The 18,198-nt window shown below is 39.0% G+C and overlaps 1 protein-coding gene across 1 annotated transcript in view; it reads left to right on the top strand.

The window, feature by feature from the left end:
• CHIC2 (cysteine rich hydrophobic domain 2) overlaps positions 1-17,546 on the top strand; it is a 29,555-nt gene extending 12,009 nt beyond the window's left edge. Inside the window, exons 4-6 of the mRNA XM_075930413.2 lie at positions 13,123-13,179; positions 13,346-13,405; positions 15,490-17,546. Coding sequence (XP_075786528.1) covers positions 13,123-13,179; positions 13,346-13,405; positions 15,490-15,540 — 168 coding nt within the window. The 3' untranslated portion in view covers positions 15,541-17,546. The remainder of the gene's footprint in view (positions 1-13,122; positions 13,180-13,345; positions 13,406-15,489) is intronic.
• Positions 17,547-18,198: the final 652 nt, after the last annotated feature.

The raw sequence follows: 18,198 nt of genomic DNA, 5'->3' as shown, positions 1-18,198 counted from the left end.
GGAACTCTGGCCCCGGAGCTCCGGCAGTGACGGTAGCCAGGGGCTCTGTCCCTGGCTGCAGAGCTCTGACTTCAGTGGCAGCCAGGTCCAGGCAGGCAGCTGTGGGGCTAGGCTGGAGCCCTAGCTGGGGGCAGCAGGACAGTATGGGCCATGTTGGGAGGGACCTCCCTTTGTCCAGCAAATCCCTTTGTACAGTACTAGTCAGGTCCTGAGGTTGCTGGATGAAGGAGGTCCAACCTATACTTTATATTGTCCACATGTACCTAAAATTTACAGTTGGTGATGAACTGATATTTGCATGAATTGTTTGCAAAGGTACAATATGATGTATGATCTATAAACTAAAACAATAAGAATGTTGAAGAAGGTTGCAAAACAAACTATTTTGGGTTTTTTCCTGCTTTATATCAGACAGATGAACACACTTGTGTGGTTTTAGTGGCTTTCATTTTCTTATAATACAGCTTATATTTATGTCCTTGTACTGTTTACAACTATCTTAAAGAATTTTTAGGTTTTTTAATATTCTCAGTTGTGTACTGTATTTTTCTTTTATTCCCTATAACACCCTAAATGTTTTTTGGGTCTTACCAAGTCTCTGTTCTTCTGATTTCATGGTAGCTGCCATCAACAGTCACATGATAGAACAATCCTCTGACTTTTAAAAAATAATTTAAAGCAGGAAGGGCATTTTTACTAGTGGGTTCTTGGCTTGGGAAATCACTACCTTATCTTTGTAGTATCAAAGGCCAGTTTTGGTAAACTGCAGGGTACTCTTCAAAGACCTGCCTCTCTCCTTCCCCCAGGCTTTTTTGGGGAAGTAGAAAAATGAGTAAATGCTGAGTGAAGTTTTGGTAAATGCCCAAGGGAGTATCTTTTTATTTTGCAATCTTTTTTGTTGTTGTTGTTTTTTTTGTTAAATGATTACTTTTTAAAATGAAAGCATCTATATGAATATGAAATAAATTGAAAGATATTTAGTAGTATCTATCTCTTGTGTATTAAAGTTCATATGTATTTAAAAAATAACATTCTAAAGTTGACTCAGAGTCCAACATACTAAGAAGTCAATAAGGAATGCTACAATGTGAACATTATACAGTAAAACCTGTGTTAACCAGAATGCCCTAATTCCCGAGCTTTCCGGTTATCTAAAAATTCCGGTTATCTGAGGGTGTCATCAACCTAGGAAAAACCAATGAACAATAAGAGTAAAACTCAAGTTTTTAATATTGGTAGTTTTGTAGTGTGAGGAAGTTGGTGTCACATTTCTGTTTTCAGTTAAAGATTAGTACTACTTAAATAAAAAATTGTTAAGCCAATCGTGGTAAACCAAGCCAAGCCGGTGCGCCTGAAAATATGACACTATTGTGATTCGGGGCAATGCCAGTTAACAAAGTTTTCTGGTTAACAGAGTGCCGGATAACAACGCTTTCACTGTCATAATTTTATGTATTTTGAATTAAAGATGTTAAGGACTTGTTGACTAGTCAATTCCCTCCACCCCCCTTGCTGTCTCCATCAGATAGAGGCAGCAAAGGGGGCGGGAAGGGGAGGTACTTCAAAGCAGCAGCCCCGGCGGAAGATCTGGTGAAGATGCTGGAAAACTTTTCATCCCCAGTCCCACTGTAGGGAACAAGCGAATGAGTCAAGGTGGGCCAGAGATCCCTGGTTACACACAGCCGACCCCTCTGTGCAGGCAGCCTGTGCTGAAGAGGAGCCTGAGTCAGGCTGGAGCTGAAGGGGACTTTCCGGGGATGCTGTGGTCGAGGATTGCAAAGCATTGGCTGAACTGTATGGAGGAAACTTGCTTAGCACATGGTAACAGGCACCTCCCAGGGCCTTAGACCTCCTTGGAGTGAGGCTGTGGCCTGCTGAGTAGATGCTGGCAATTAGCACGCCCTTCTTCCCCGGCTTCCAGGCCCTGGAGACTGATCGTGGCATTTCAAAGGGGCAGCGCCGCATGGAGCCCAGAGTCATCCCCTTGTGGTGCTGCTTTGAAACGCTGAGGCAGAGTTTCAAAGGGGCAGCACCGCACAGCTGAGCCCGTGATCAGCTGTGCGATGCTGCCCCTTTGAAATGCCGCTGTGGCATTTTCATGGAGCCTGGTGTCAGCTGGACACAGAGATGGCGGTTCTGTGGAAACCTGGGTTCCGTGGAAATGCTGCAGGGAGCCCAGGATCAGGTGGGGAGACCCCAGCTGACCTGGGCTCCACATGGCATTTCAAAGCAGCAGCTCAGCATGGAGCCCAGGGTCAGCAGGGGACTCTGAGTCCCTTGCTGACCCCAGACTCCATTAGGGCGCTCCCACTGGAGACTCTTGTACATTTCAAAACTGGCACCCGCATGTAGCCAGGAATCAGCAGGACTTCCCACTGGCCCGAGGCTACATGCAGAGTTCCGCGTTCCTCCTTTGAAATGTACAAGAGCCCCAGCAGGAAATTCCATTAACTACTCAACTAGTAAATTACTCAATATTTAACATCCTTATTTAGAATAAAGTTATATATATGTTTCAGTTTGGGTGATAGATATGCCTTTCAAATATAAGAACAGCCATTTTTTAAAAATGTTATCAGTGAATTGTTTGCTGACTTTTTAAAGATCTTTTTGAATTAATTGTATGTTGGAATTATGCCTTTGAAAACTTTTAATAGTAATCCATAAAGGATATATATGTCTACCACATCATGGCAATATTTGAAATGTTTTAGATATAAACAAACTATAATGTCTAGTTTATTTTTGAAATCTACTACATAAGTTATATTGACCATAATATTTACTTAAAAATAAAAAACATTTAAACAGTGATTAGGGATGTTAGATATCGTGTAATTGAATAGTCATGTAACTGCTTGCAGTTTTAAGGGTTACACGATTATTCGATAGTCTCCACAGGCAGGGCTGGCAGCCAATGTACTCCCATCCCCATTCTCGAGGAGCCCCCTGCCACCTCATGCTGCTGCCTCTGTATCAGATGGGGGAGCACAGGGTGGCAGGCAGGAGCCAGTCCACCGGGGAGCCAGTTTAAATACTTTTGGTACAAATCAGCTGCCCGATTCATCATGCTGCTACCTCTGTGGGCAGCAGCCCCTCATAGAGGCAACAGGGCGGGGGGGGGGGGGGCAGGAGAGTAGCTTTAAGACAGCTCCCCCCAGCACTGGCTCTTGCCTGCCTTGAAGCAGCAAGTGGGAGGGCAGGGAAGTCCAGAGAGTATTGCCTCTAGCCTGCCCCTCCTCACCCTCCATGCTGCTGCCTCTCTATCAGAGGCAGCAGTGTGAGGGAGAGGGGAGCAGTGGGAGGCAGATCTGGTGTTCATGAGGAGCCTGCTTAAAACAGCTCTTCACAGGCACCAGCTCCCATTCTCCCCCACTTTGCTGCCTCTGCAGAGGCAGCAAAGGGCAGGGGGGAGTACAGGTAGTCGACAGGATTAACAGATGAGACCACGCTTATCAGTTAATCATGTAGGTGACTACATGTTGACATCCCTAATAGTGGTGTGGGTCTAGTCAAAGCATTCATTACTTATGGTGATGGCATCTGCCAACAAAAATAATCCCAGCAAAGCATAATTAACCAATCTGAAATGGAAAGTACAGAAAATCAAAGGAAAACAAATATAATGTTATAGAGAAGCAAAGAGTATAAAAACATAACAGTAATAAATTACATTGAAATAATTTAGTAATAGAAATGTAGCCATGTTAGTCTGGTGGAGCTGAAGCAAAATGCAGGACTATGTAGCACTTTGAAGACTAACAAGATGGTTTATTAGATGATGAGCTACCATATATACCAAAGGATACAATTAAAAAAAATGAACACATATGAAAAGGACAAATCACATTTCAGAACAGAAGGGGGATGCGGGCGGGGGGGGGGGGGGGGGGAGGAAGGAAGGTAAGTGTCTGTGAATTAATGATATTAGACTTTCCCCACCTCTAATATCATTAATTCACAGACACTTACCTTCTCCCCCCCCCCCGCATCCCCCTTCTGTTCTGAAATGTGATTTGTCCTTTTCATATGTGTTCATTTTTTTAATTGTATCCTTTGGTATATATGGTTGTGACTGTTTTATTCCACTATTTGATCTGAGGAAGTGGGTCTGGCCCACAAAAGCTCAGCATCTAATAAACCATCTTGTTAGTCTTTAAAGTGCTACATAGTCCTGCATTTTGATTGAAATAATTTGTTTGAATGAAATAAGTCCAGTATGTGTCCCTTGCCATGAAAGGAAATATCCTCTTTTGGCCCCAATGAAAAGGAAGCAAAAGAATATATTGGTGAGAGCCGAAAAGAAAAAAACCTCTGTCCTAAAGACATTGTAATTAGAGCTGTGGAAATCACTTGGTGTGGCTTTTGTTGTCGTTGTTGTTCGTTATCAGTTCTGAAAAATTAGGAAGAAGGTAAAATTAGTTTGACCTGAACTGAAAATGACAGTTTTTAGCATTTTGGGCACACTGAAAAAGTTCTTTACTTGATTGACTGAACAGCGGTGATGGTAGAGCCCCCCTGTATTCTTCCTTTATGGTAGCACCTCCAGGAGCAGAGACTTGAAGCCAGATTTCCCCTCCTCTTCCTGGGTGGTGTGCTCAAACCACCCAGACTCATAGGGTGTTCAGTGGTTGGTGTGTCTCAATTTCTGTGCGGAAATTGTCCCATTTGATATGAAATTGTTGAGTATTCAATGGCATGGGGTCTGGAACCCATGTCTCCTGCCCACCCATATCCTCTGCTCAGTGTTGTAGCCATCAGATTATAGAGCCCCTCTCTGTCTCTCTATCACTCTTTTTGCTCTCATCCAGTGATTGTGGTTCACCAGGGATCTAAAAGGCCAGAATTGGGGAGGATTAAAACCCTTCATGTTGCTGAGGTAGAGGGAGATTGTAAATGGCATTTTTTCTTTGAATGTGCATACCAAGTGCTTATCACCTTCCATGGCAGGCACCTCCCATGGTGCCAAGCCACATATGCATCTCTGAATCTCTCTAACTCCACACAGCCCCTCTCACTTCCACCAAACCACAGCTGTAGCTCCTGGAACATTTGATTAGTGGAGCAGGGATGTGAAGTGGTAGGGAGAGCATAGCTTTCTAGGGGGTGCTTGAAAAAGTGGTCGTCAAGCTGACCGGGGAACCTCTGGTGGAATAAGCAGAGCAGAGGATGGCTGCATTCTGATGAATAGGGGGATCCTCTATTACTCCCCTATTTTCACCCCAAGCAAGCCCAATGCATCCTATTCCCTCACCAATCCTGCTTTTAGGCCAGGAGTGGGAAACTTTTTATTGGATTGGGGGGCCTCTAACCCACAGAAAAATTAGTCGGGAGCCGCACACAAGTGAGAAGCAAAAGAAAAAACCCTCTCTGACACATCCCACGACTGAGAAGCAGAAAGACACTCCCCTCACACAACAGAGCCTAGGGGGCTCCAGGCTAGTAGATTTTGTGTGCTCCAGCCCCACGGGAGATGGGGGTTGGAGCACCAACACATGCTCCCCAGGGCTGGGTGGGGGACAAGCCTTAAGGACTGGATTTGGGCAAGCCAGTTCCCCACCCCGTACCCTGACAGTGGCCAATGCCAGGTGTTCAAGAGGGAGTGAATCGAACCGGTAATGACCAAGCAATCTCTCTCCTGCCATCCATCTCCACCCTCTGACAAACAGAGGTTGGGAACACCATTCCTTACTCATACTGGCTAATAGCCATTTATGGATTTAACCTCCAGGAATTTATCTAGTTCTCTTTTAAACCCTGTTATAGTCCTAACCTTCACTGCCTCCTCAAGCAAGGAGTTCCATAGATTGACTATGCGCTGTGTGAAGAAGAACTTCTTTTTATTTGTTTTCAACCTGGTGCCCATTAATTTCATTTGGTGGCCCCTAGTTCTTGTATTATGGAAACAAGTAAATAACTTTTCCTTATTCACTTTCTCCACACCACTCATGATTTTATATACCTCTATCATATCTCCCTTTAGTCTCTTCTTTTCCAAGCTGAAAAGTCCCAGTCTCTTTAATCTCTCCTCATATGGGACCCGTTCCTAACCCCCTAATCATTCTAGTTGCCCTTCTTTGAACCTTTTCTAATGCCAGTATATCTTTTTTGAGATGAGGAGACCACATCCAGATGTGGGCGTACCATGGATTTATGCAAGGGCAATAAGATATTCTCTGTCTTATTTTCTATTCCTTTTTCAGTGATTCCTAACATCCTGTTTGCTTTTTTGATTGCCGCTGCACACTGCAAGGATGTCTTCAGAGAACGATGACTCCAAGATCTCTTTCCTGATTAGTTGTAGCTAAATTAGCCCCCATTATATTATATGTATAGTTGGGATTATTTTTCCCAATGTGCATTACTTTACATTTATCCACATTAAATTTCATTTGCCATTTTGTTGCCCAGTCACTTAGTTTGGGTTCACATGTATCCTGGTCATAGACGAGGGTTGTGGTGGATTGTAATGCTCATTGGCAGGAGTGTGTTGAGGAACAAGGTTGTAGGAGACCTTGGGAGGAGTTGCAGCTGTATGCAGAGCCAGAAGAAGAAGTGGAACTCGGGGAGTACAGCATAGGAAAGATATTAGACATTCTCTAAGACTTCCCCAAGCACTTGCTTAGCTTGCAGTTAATGTTGCTTGGGTACTCATTATTTCAACACAAACAATAAAACCAAAGGAAATCCAACTGCACACTTGAATTGTACCTTCCACTTACCAGACCTCACTTAGATTCATGACGCTCACTGATATCCTACAATACCCAGCACTAAAAGTTAACTCTCTACAGGGCTATTTTTATGACTCAAACTGCATTCTATTGTTGCATATTTCTTGCAGAAATATGATTCCTCAGTTTTATGATACCTCAGTTTCACTCCTCCCACTGTGCCCCCACAACATAGTTCAGATATAACAATCATATGTCAACTGTTCCCACAGTCTCAACCTAAACACATTTCTCTAACTAATTTGGTAAGAATTGAGGTAGGCATTTGGTTGTAAGAGGGAGATGGTCTGGGTGGTGGTTTTTTGTGTTTTAATTGGGGTGATGAGAAAGTATGGGTGAAATATATTTAACTTGTGACTTTTTTTGGCTTTCATTGTGTTGGTGGATGTATACCTGAGTAACCATAACTGGAAGCTAACACAGATTTAGAGATGAAACTATAACTTATTTCTGGAAAAATTCTTTTTTAGACCAAAAGCATGCATAGATGCAGGCACAGAATAGATAAGAAGCCTTTCTGTCTTTGTATTTAGTTGAATTCCTGTGAAGATGCATAGCCACAAAGACCCCAGATGTTGCAAAATCCCAACTAAATTAGATTACTTGCATATTTGAAGTCAATCATGTTCATAAGTCTTTTCAGGAGCAGGGCGAAAAGCATTATCATTTAATTGTGTAATTGGTTATACAGACAGTCCCCGGGTTACGTACAAGATCGGGACTGTAGGTTTGTTCTTAAGTTGAATCTGTATGTAAGTCGGAACTGGCACCCAGATTCAGCCGCTGCTGAAACTGATCAGCGGCTGATTCCAGGAAGCCGGGGGCAGAGCAACTCAGCCTCGGGCTTACTGTAGTCAGCCGCTGGTCAGTTTCAGCAGCGGCTGACTTGGGGACGCCTGGGGCAGAGCAGCTGGGGTGCTGCTGCGTTGCTCCAGTAGCGCCGCTCCTCGGCACTTCTGGAGCAACCCAGCAGCGCCCCAGCTGCTCTGCCCCAGGCGTCGTGGGCAGAAAAGCCTGGTCTGATGGGGGAGGAGGGGAGGAGGCACTAGCTGCGCCCCCGCCCCCCAGCAGACCAGGGAGACGGGGAGCAAAGCCTCAGAGGACGCCCGCAGCGGGACAGCCGCGGCGCGCCTGGGCTGTCCCACTGCGGGCGGCCTCCGCGGCTTTGCTCCCCGTCTCCCTGGTCTGACCAGCAGACCAAGGAGACGGGGAGCAAAGCCTCAGAGGCCGCCGTCTCCTTGGTCTGCTGGTCAGACCAGGGAGACGGGGAGCAAAGCCGCGGAGGACGCCCGCAGCGGGACAGCCCAGGCGCAGACCAGGGAGACGGGGAGCAGCTTTTCTCGCCCCGGAGAACGTGGGTGACGGCACTGCGGCTCATCTGGGCATCCTGCCGCTCCCGTCTTCCGGGGCGAGAAAAGCCCCGTTTGTAACTGCGGATCCGACATAAGTCGGATCCGCGTAACTCGGGGACTGCCTGTATTTATAAAATAATTGGTTGTCTTGGTACAGTTCTTATGGGGCATGTGTCACATCACAGTTAGCACCCTTGTTGTCAATTTCAGGAAAGAAGCCAAAGATCAAATGGTCACGAAGAATGAAGCTCCCTATTAATCCTAGAGGAATGTGAACAAAATTGAGTAGGGTGAAAAAGTTGTAATGCAACTGGCCTTCCCCTGTTGTATTTAAATAGAGGGCTTTATTCTCCAGGACTGTCAAAATTACTATTTATGAACTATACAGTCCTTTAAATATTTATAAAAATATAGTATGATTAATCCTTAGGAATCCACACCTTAAAATAGGGAGATACTCAAATAGCATTATAATAAGTACAGGGTCTCTGTAATTTAATATTTGCATTGCAGTAGCATTGAGAGGCCTCCATCAGGAATTGGGTTCCCATTCAGCTAGATGCTGTAAGCATGTATGAGGAGAAGGTTATCTTGAAATTGAATGGCATGAGAGGTTAGAAGATAAATGTTGAGCAAAATTGTATGATGGGATATGTTGTGGGAAGACAAAAAAGAATGTATAACACTGGGTGCATGGAGACATTGAGGCTCAGACTCTTGGATGGCAGCTGTACCCAGATTGCCCATTTGGAACTTCGAGGGGTTTGAATTTAAAGGGTATTTTTTGGCTCTTGGAAAGAGGATACGTTTAGACTATGATCATCAAGGGAAGCATTGCTGGGGCTTTACAAGATTATGGTTTCTCTATATGGAGTAAGAAGTAGAAAAATTACTAAATGTGACTGTTATTTATCCAGAGTAAACAGAACATATATACGTTTAGTGGTTTTTCAAACCCAGTAGTTGGAAGCATAGTCAGTGGGTTTTGAAGAGATCTTCAGTAATGTAGAATTATGCAGAGCAGCTGGAATCACCGAGTATTTACAGAGGCCAGGTTTACACTAGGGGAAAAGTCAGCTTAAGATATGCAACTCCAGCTATGTGAATAACGTAACTGTAGTTGACATACTTTAGATTGAATTTCTTCAGAGTCCCCACTGTGGAAGGTCAATGGGAGAAATACTCATGTTGATTTCTCTTACTCCTTGTGAACTGGTGAGTACCAGAGTTACTAAACCCTCTAAATTAGACCATGGAAGATGGATCTTAGCAGTGTCAATCTCCAGGTAAGTGGATCAAGCCCTGATAAGTGTCCTGAAAAGAAGAGTAGAGGGGCAAAAGGGCTATTCTAGTCATCCAGAAACAGCAGTATTCAATAAGTAAGGTACATGTCCAGGGAGAAGCAGGTTGATAACAGATCTTAAAAATGTAAGTAATTTTTGATAGATAACACTGATTTGTCACACTCAGCCTACCTGAAAACCACACAAATTAAATAACTAAAAAAGTGCAACATAGCTTTTAGCTAAAGGGCTTAACTTTGCTCCCTTTGCAGAAATGGCAAAACTCTCATTGACTTAAATGGGAGCACTATCTGACTAAAAGTGTTTATTTTGGCTGTAGATTTTCTTGTGGCTGGAGGAATAATTTTTCAAACGAGGCCATCAAACATGCTCATTTTAGAAGCTGAGTCAAATCTAATTGCATGTAGGAATTCAGGATGCTATGTTTTCATATTACTGAAATGTCTCATTCAATTCTCCACCTAGAATTGATGAAGCTGAATTTGTTATGCTACTTTTTTTTTTTTTTTTTTTTTTTTAATGGAGAATAAAGATCTGGTTTGTCACATCTGTCTATACTTTTAACAGTGAAAAAACAAAAACTTGTATTGGTAGTTGTTTACAAAATTGATTTTTAAAAAGATTTAGAGATGTGAACAGTATTAACTAACTTCCTTATAACTAAAGCTTTCTTCCACTTAATTTGTGCTTTTGTTGTTACTAACAAATAATTTGCAGTATAGGTTTTTTCTGTACACCATTGATAGAATCTATATGCTTGTCATCCCAGTATGCTGGAAACGTTACACTAAAATCAAGGGGTCCTTTCTGGTTTTGTATGTCCTCACCTGCTCCTCACTGTAAATCATTGAGATGTCAAGTGCAGTGATTAATTAAGCTGCACGTGCAAGTGCTTTTTTTCACCTGTCAAGTAGGAAAGAAGACTTGCTATAGAGAATTGTGATGCTGTTTAATTCACTTCTTTTCCCCCAAGCTGTGGAGTTTTCAGTAGAGTTTTACATTTTAAGTTTTCATTCACATTTTTATAGCTGTAATTCAGTGTTGGTTTATGAATTGTAAATCTCACAAAGCATATATACAGGGGGATAGGAAGTATTATAGTAGCAATTTTACATATGTGATCAAGACCATCTTTGTTGTAATGTGTTATCAAACGTTATATAGTCCAAATCTTACTAGCTAGAGTAGTTCTAATTGGATACAATTGATTAGTTTTTAAATAAATTGATTAAACCTACATCAGTAGTTTAACAGGTTTAATATTTGGTGGATATTTTTACTGTAATGAAGGATCTTGTACAGAAAGTATTTTTGGTCCATTCTGCATGCAACATTTTAATATTGTACGTTCAGTTTCTTGTGCATATGTAATGTATGCAATATACAGTATACTATCTACATACACATATTTGTGTTAGCCATTTTATTGGAATTTAGAAATCTAGAATATTTGTTCCACTCTTTTTCAGGCAAGTAATAAAATTAATAGATTAAGATCACAATACAATTTATTAAAAGGTCCGGGAAAGGAAGATTACAAGGTAGATTCAAAACCTGAGTCGGTTTTGCCATTGGTTTAGCAGCGGGTGGGCAGGCAGATGCCTGCTCAGAGTAGAACCTATTGCCATTTTTCACCATTGATAGAGTAGCCTTTCAGAGTCAATGAGCTCTGTCAATGTGAGCTTGTCAAGGCTACAACTTCATAGACCTGAGAGGCGGTTTGAGAGGTCAGCCCTTTTCAGGTTTGCTGTGATGCAAATGAACTTTAATGCTTAAACAACTATTGGAATTTTTATGTCTGCTCCTTGTTCTTTTTTCTTCACAAAGTCATTGACGAGACATTCAGTGCTTTTTAAATTGGAAGTTGCATTGTGCTAAAGACCTAGTACAGATTTACGGAGGGCTGAAAGCAGTTAGATCATGTTCTTTTCATGGTGCGATTAGAATCAAATCGATTTCCCTACAGCCTTCAGCATTCAGATGGCAATTTTAACAAAGCTTGGGGGCTAGACAAGGGACAAAACGACTGAACTGAATGTTAATTACACTCTGCAGCCTTATTTTCTTTTGATTTGGAGCTGACTGGCAACTAAATTAACAAAAGTGTGACCATAACTGCTGCCCTATTTTCATTTAAAAGGAGAGCAGACTCTAAAAGGCTATCTTTACAAAGAAACAAGTTAGGTCTGCTGATCATTGTTAAAGGGCACTGTCTTAAAAAAAAAAAGTAGTAGTTGTTGTTATTATTTTTATTATTATTATTATAGTAAACAAAAAACCTCAATTCCAAAAAAACCCGATGTAATACACTAAGTCACTGACAAAACCATGTTTAATGTCCCTATAATGTGTGATTTTAAAATATAATGTAGTTGAAACACAACCCAATAATGATTATTCCTAGATTATAATTAATTTATTTTTAATCCTATGACCATAGCTCAGGCTTAAATATGTTTGTTGAAAGGTTGTATGGTAACTAAAAAGCAAATAGCTGACTTTAAATAAATATTAACATTTTGTTTTTGAAATGCCTAACCAATCAGTTGAAAGCAGTTGTTTAATTTTTATTTTCTTCAGCTTATACTTGCTTGATGCACAGATTTGTCGCTTGTCATTGTTAGTGTTTGTTTATATTACCTCTGTTATTTTGCAATAATAACAGCAAGATGCTTCCCCCTTCACCCCATTGCCTTGTAAGGAAGCTGCAGCTGCACTAAGTTGCAGTTGATCCTTGTCGGTACTGTGTCCTTTTGCACCTGCAGCTCTGTTGGTCTCATCTTAACACCTGGCATCATGAATTATCCTCTTTTATTCATACTTGCTAGCAAATCCCATTAAGGACTGAGCAGTATACATTGCAGCAGTCAAATGACCATAAATGTTGGTGTACGTTTCTAAAATGTAAATACAACTAAATTAGTATACCCAAATACTCAAAATATCACTAGGCGTGAAGCTGTTCTTAAAGATTGCCATTTTCATTACATTTTGTATACATGCAAAATGTCAGTTGTAAAGATTTATCGAGGTTTAGATTTTAAAATGTCAGAATTCTTTCCATGAAATGTCAAATGTAAAAACACAAATATCCAAACGTTTAGAGTCTGAAATACTGATATTTCACTGCATTTTTATGTAAATCATAGATTTTTTTATAACCACTTAAGATGGGAACTTGCACAAACGCTTAACTTTCTGTATTTGGACTTCTCTGGCAAGTTTTCAGAGGTTAAGATATAAAAGATTTTGTTAAAGATCTTGCTTAGATAGAATATTAGATATTTATCCTGGACATCTTACATTACAAAATAAGGTTTACAGCATCTTTCAGCTGTTCAAATACTAACCTTTTGGAAGCAGTATATTCACATTGATATTATTGTGTAACATTCTTTTTGATACTTAAAAAAAAGTCTCAAAATTGCTGTTTGAGTACTCTGAGGAGACATTTTTAAGGCCAAAGCTAGTCTCCAAGCAATTAAAACACATATGAACCACTGTGTTAAAAAGTTGTAATGCTTTTTTCATATGGCCCAAGATTTTATTTTTTTAAAAGGGTCATTTCTGCTCTAGTTACAGTTCAATACTACAGAAGGTTTGATAGTATTGCAGACCACCCTGTACTCAGTCACTGTCCTATACCTCTCCCCTTTTCACACAAAAGCAGCTGCAAAACAAAGTTTTTCTAAAACCAGTCAAGAGTAAAATTCTTTCTCATTTGTCTTCCAGACACGAAGATCGATTGAGAAGTTATTAGAATGGGAAAACAATAGGTTATACCACAAGGTGAGTGCCGCAGGGAGCAGCTTCGTACTGTTGGAGTTTGAATTGCACAGTATGGAAACAGATGCTTTTGTTGAACGAAAAATATGAAAGGTGGACAAATGGGCTACTCTGTGTGCTGCAATAAAATACAACTCATTTTTCTTCTTTTTCTTTCCTCCTTGTCTAGCTGTGCTTGCATTGGAGACTGAGCAAAAGGAAATGTGAAACGAATAACATGATGGAATATGTAAGTTAAAGGGCTGTTTTGTGAGTTTCTCTATTAAATGATCATTTATTTTGCTTCTGATCTTATTCTTTTCATGATTATTAATCAGTAAAGGTGTCAGGAGCTTAATCGCCTGAGTGCAAGGATTTTCTACGGTTCACAGATGCATGGTTTCATGTGCAGGACTGATTTATAAAGTTATGAATGACTTGAAAACAAGGCTTCACTGTGTTCTGAAAAATAATAAATTAATTGCCAAGATAAAATAGCTTGAACGTGTGTTGATGGAGTGTGAAATTTTAGATGCTGTATAAAGAATAACCACAACTTTGGTTCCGCAGCAAGTCAGATATGGCTGTTTAATATAATGCTAATCAAGTCTAAAAGTATGGAAGAAGACCTTTCAGCTAAGCTGTTGGAGCTTAAGAAACCTTTAGCCTTTATAGATATTAACTGCCCCATATCTCAATTGCCTTGATAGTATCATTAACAGGGTCACTAAAATCTATTTTAAAGTTATTCTTGTAAGTAAGCTACAAAAGAAACTTCCCTTTAGAACTTTTTAGAGAATACATTCCAAAGTTACAAAAATACATACACTGAAAAGTTGCATGCCTCTACAGTCAGTCAGCATGGGATTTTGGTTTGCACACCTAGCTGTTATCTTATTCTTTTATTTGTTTTCTGTTTTATTGCTATTTTCAAAAATTTTCGAACACAGTCAAGGGAGAACGTAGTGTGGTGAGATGAGTTTGTTAAATTGATTATATAATTCAAATATGTAGGAATTCCTTAATAGAAGTGGGCCAAGAAGGAGTTAACTACTGAAAATAAAGACTAACCTTGGAGAAACACTTAAGATAGCATTTCTTAAATATGCATGGTCTTTTGTTATGTGATATTTTGTCTATTCTTTGAAACAATAAAGCCATCATAGACAATATATGAAAAGATTGGTTAAAATAGTATTTAAATAAGTAGAAATTATCTTAAAATTGTCTTTTCACTGCTTTCTTCCATTTTCATGCGAAATCCTATTTCTAGGCTGAAACATAAAAGATTTTTAATGTCTCTTCATAGAATAGCTCTATTCACTAAACTGAATAAGTAGATTTTTGTATCATTACACTTTACTCAGCCAGTTAGTTTTTTCCTACATCCCCAAATGTACTTACTGAGAGTCAGCTTTTTGTCTATTTCAGGTAATAAGCTTTTTATGTGATAGGTTTTTGATGATGAAACATTCTTTTGTTTCAAAAACTTTTAGGAATGCAATTTTAATTGATTAGAAGAAAGGCTACCTTCTTTTACCAGCGTGCTTTGAATTGCACAGTTAGAAACCAATAAAATTCAATTACATTCCTTTGTTGAACAGAGTAGAGTGTTAGGAGTCCCAATCTTACTTATGTGTCAGTAATTTTATGGACAATTTTATGGAGGGGGAAAGTTTTGAAAGGGTAGCTTTTTTTAAGATGTCCTTCAACACACACTAAGGGGTAGATTATATTCAGATAGGTTATATTGAGGGCCTCCTATATCTTGCATCCGAGTCCAGCTGTAAATATTCATGTTGAAACATAAGTTGAGTTTCTTTTTACCAACCTCAAAATTTGATATAGAGATGGGCATTGAAATATGTTAGGCAGAAGATTAGTGAAATAGTAATTTAGTACTTGTTATGGAAAGTCATTGAAACTGTAAGCATGTTTTAAATTTCGAATTGATTGCAAAACTAATTTGAATTGAGAACAGCTGTTGATAGTTTGCATGTAATGTTATTCTTCAATGTATTTATCTTCTCTTTTAAACATTTAATGCATTTACATTTTGTTAGGGAAAAATTGACAGGTAGCTGAATTTCTTAAAGGATTGTCATCTCGTACTGTAGCTGTGAAGGTTTATTGCTCTTAGATAGGCACATAGTGTGCATCACCTTTTGTTAGTGGTCCTTTACCTAGAAAGGGTAGCATGACCTTTGATTGTTCATTCCTTCCGCCCTTTTCCCCCTGCCTTTCTAGATAAATGGGAACACATTTTGTGAGTGGTTGCTGTGATGGATACAACTAATGCCCAGTTTCCTTAAAATTATTTTTCTTTTTACACAGGTCATCCTGATAGAATTTTTACCAAAGACACCAATTTTTCGACCAGATTAGCATTTGCTTTATTTATAGAGACTTATCCAAGTATGTTGTCTTTCCAATGGTGCCTTGCTTGGTGCTCTCATGGTGGTGACATAGCATTGGTTCTACAGATTATTGTGGTGGTTTTTTTTCTTTGTTTTTTTTAATAATGGCATGTTCTAAGTGCATTTTGTCAAAATTTGCAAAAGTCATTTCATGCAAATGTTTAACTACTACTTAAGTTATTACTTGTACTTTTTATGTTAATGTATCTTGATTTTTGGAGAATCTTTTATATGTGTGTGTGTATATACAGAACTATAAATATACAGCTGAAAATAGCTTATAAGTGAGCAGATATTTTTTTACTCCATAATACACATAATGAGTTGATTATAAATTGTGGTAGTTCTTTTAATTTTTAACCTGTATATCTAAGTAACTTCTATGACCATCTGCAGATTTTACTGGTGACATGTATACTAGTTGTATATTTTTACTTTCCTATCTTTCTCTGGATGGGATGCGGGAGGAAATATCATTCTTCCCCCTCTACTGGGATAATGACTTACATTTGTTTGAAACTGTCCATTTTGGAACCCAAATGTCAATGCTTCATTAGAAGTCTCTGTGCTCTTTTTGTGAAGAAATCTATCAGCTGGTTCTGAAGAAGTTCTACTTGAAGATTAATAAACCAGAATTCGAAGTATTGTACTCAAACTAGAAAAAAATCACAAAGGTTTGCATGTATCTGATGACTACTAGAGCTCAGGATCACAAAAATACATTAATATTGCAACTTACAATGTATATATCTTAATTCAGGCTGATGCCATGTAACAGCTTTACTATTTTCTTCTTATTGTTCACCAGATCTTGTACACAAGGGTGCAAAACTATTTTTCAGTGAATTTATTATCCCAATAAAATATTTTTAAAGGTTTTATTTAAATAAATTTATAACCTCACATAGGCAGTTGTTTGAGAGAGATTTTGAGAAACACAGGTCCAGACACAAATGTGGGCTGATGCCATGTATCACAAAATTTAATCAAAGCTGGGTGCACTGGAGAATTTAAGAAATATATTGGATAAATATTTATTGCACCCTTGTTTCTTCCCAGTTTGTTTTACAAGGTATTATATTCTGCACAAATATGATTTAAAAACCTGTATATATATGATATATGCTTGGGTCAGGCCTTTCTATTTCATTCTGTTATTTATCTCACTTAGTTGTACATATCTTCATGTATATTTTGTTTTTAATAGCTACTTGGTAATCTTATTTTTATGTTTGTTCTTTGTATGTCTGGAATAACTGTACATGAACATAAAAGTAAGCTAAGAAACTGTTCCCCGTAGATCTGTGGTAGCAAGCAATAATGTGAATAATTATGACAAACAAATATACTCTGCTTAGTATTTGTATCAATGAAAAGTTGACATCACTACAAGAATAGCTTTCTCTTTTTACTTTTTTAAATGCAAGTTTCATTTTTCATTACCAAAAACAAGTACCCGGGTGTTTATGAACTATTTTTGTATACTTCTTCAAAATAGTTATTCTTGATAAATCTTCACTTGTGAATGTCATATTCATTGTTTGATATCAGGAACTCTCTAGAAAGGTCAAGGGTTTTCTCTGAATTATTTTCATCTGTGTTCTCAATACATGTCCCAGAGTAGAAATCTTCCATACTCAGCTTTTATCTATTGATCCCCACTCTCTGCTTTTGAAGAAAGGAATTCTGTTTCTTGTGAAAGCTTCAGGTATGTTCTATTGTTATCAAAGATTTCAATGGACTGTATAAAACAGCATTTTCATGGATGTATTGTTTGGTATCTGTTATCTCTTCAAGGTTCCCTGTGGTATTTCATTAATGAAGAAGAGTCAGAGTGGTTTAAGATTTTCACTGGCTGCATATCCTTTGTAAACTTCCTATATGTGATACAACCCTGTGTTAAGACCAGAGCTATGACTATGCAAGCTGTCAAATTTGTATTAACCAAATGAATATCTGTCTAGTTTTATCAGACTTTGCAACTCAGTTTTGAAACTTCTGTGAATATCTGTTGTGCAAAAGTCCAAATTAGAGCTTTTGTCAGTCAAAAACTTTGAAAATTCCTTGATATAAAGGACAAGTCAAAACGTCTGAAAAGCTCTAAGAGCAGTTCTCATCAGACTTAATGTCTCTGACTTTGGATGGCCTCCAGAGAGACTCAGGAATTTGAGATCATTGAGGCAGTTATTGCTAACCAAGATTCTTAAATCCTTGTGGTTTCTCCTGTCAAAATAGACCATTCATCTAGTAGTAGTTATAAAATGACCTTACACAAATCCCTTTACAAAAATCATAGAAGCCAGAGATGGAAAAGACCTTAAAAAGTCATCAAGATAATCTTAATAGCAGCCAGTAGGGATTTTTTAACAACATAATTTCTAGTGTTTTGTCCAATCTGCAGTAAGTTTGTATGTCTAACCATGGTTTCATTTCCTACAAGTCCAACTACAAAAATAAAACAATTTATAGCTTGGGCAGGCAACAAGACAATGGTAAGGGGAAAAGGGGAATAATAATGATACTTTCTTTTGCATGATATTTTTCAATTATAAAGAACATCCTGAAATGCAGTTGACACTAGATTAGTTTGTGTTAACTGCTTTACAATTATGAAAGAGAGCCTGAA

This window comes from Pelodiscus sinensis, chromosome 4 (genome assembly GCF_052426305.1).
Source record: "Pelodiscus sinensis isolate ZL-2025 chromosome 4, ASM5242630v1, whole genome shotgun sequence".
NCBI classification, from domain to species: domain Eukaryota; kingdom Metazoa; phylum Chordata; order Testudines; family Trionychidae; genus Pelodiscus; species Pelodiscus sinensis.
Note: the sequence above shows the minus strand (reverse complement) of the source record. Positions and strands in the feature narration are given on the sequence as shown.